We start from the raw sequence: 1,249 nt of genomic DNA on the forward strand, positions 1-1,249 counted from the left end.
GTGAAAATATTTGTAAAACATCACGTCAATCACAGGCTTCTTTACGAATAAGATCATCCCGTTCACAGAATACTAAGATACTGTGCATTAATGTTGTCAATCCAGTCATACTTTCTGCTTTTCCAGTACCCTATCACGTAGCGATGTAGTAATAATGACGGAGTCGGTTGGATATAATTTCTGACCGGTAGGGTATGAGTCGGTAAATAATAGATACTAGAAACGACAAGATAATAGTTTATATAGAATAGAATACAGATATACATAATACTTTGTTTAATAGTATGGCCTTCAATACATTACATATGATACATTTATTCAAAAGTGCTTTGAATTGTAACCCACACAGTAATGACAACGAAAATATTGAAAAGATGGCGAAATCCCGTCCCTATCTTATGGTTGCTAATGGCATGGGACGCTTGTTGAGAGGAAATAAACAGCGACGAGTTTGATTTTACTACAGTGGAATTTGAGATTACCTGAAAGATACATGAAAACAAAGATCTTGGCATTCATATTGATGACGTCACATAGTCCCACTCACATATCCACGAAAATAGCTATGCAAATGTATTTTGACAAGTCTGTGGGCAAAACGAAGTAAAGAAATAATAAATGGTTGGTGAATGGGATTAGTATAAGCTGGGAAAGACATAAGCTTTAAAAAAGCTACAATTACTATGACATCACAGTTTCGGAATCAATCACAGGTCGAAAATCTCAGGCAATCATAACACATCCAGTAACCATGATTTGGTTTTCGCGACAGCCCTGATAGGCATATATTGTCAGAAAACAGTCCTCACACCATAGAGGTGGAACTGTGGGGAACTGTATATGTCATCCCCGTCGGCATGGGTTAATGCCTTTGGGAATGAATTTACGCATGCAAGAACTTGCATAGGTGTACAAAGAAAGGGAGCCATGATAATATGTGTCAGTAAATGAATAATTTGAAATGTAAGTGTTGTTGAATAGCTGCATGGAAAATATGATATTGGCCCATGAAGGAATCTATATCGATATGAATTGGAATTAATGAACTTGCAGCGACCATATTATTTGTATCAGTCAACTCATCTCTTCATACATCTTCCTCTGTGGTATAGAACTCTTATGGACTCAATAATTCTATTATCTTTAAATTTCCTTCTTAGGATTCTAATGAAGTGATGACTAAAATTCATTAATAAAGCCACAACCAGCCTACACGGAACCTAAACGGGTATACAGAATGATTCTCGTG

At 36.3% G+C, this 1,249-nt stretch overlaps 1 protein-coding gene across 2 annotated transcripts in view; it reads right to left on the bottom strand.

The window, feature by feature from the left end:
- Positions 1-221: 221 nt before the first annotated feature.
- LOC113806286 (collagen alpha-4(IV) chain) overlaps positions 222-1,249 on the bottom strand; it is a 4,014-nt gene continuing 2,986 nt past the window's right edge. Inside the window, exon 4 of one of the 2 annotated variants that reach the window (XM_070114049.1) lies at positions 222-482. In XM_070114049.1, the coding sequence (XP_069970150.1) occupies positions 315-482 (168 nt within the window). In that variant the 3' untranslated portion in view covers positions 222-314. Of the gene's footprint in view, positions 588-1,249 lie in introns of both variants that reach the window. The other variant, XM_070114050.1, reaches the window with a different exon arrangement.

The sequence above is a fragment of the Penaeus vannamei genome, chromosome 35, assembly GCF_042767895.1.
Source record: "Penaeus vannamei isolate JL-2024 chromosome 35, ASM4276789v1, whole genome shotgun sequence".
Taxonomy (NCBI): Eukaryota; Metazoa; Arthropoda; class Malacostraca; order Decapoda; family Penaeidae; genus Penaeus; species Penaeus vannamei.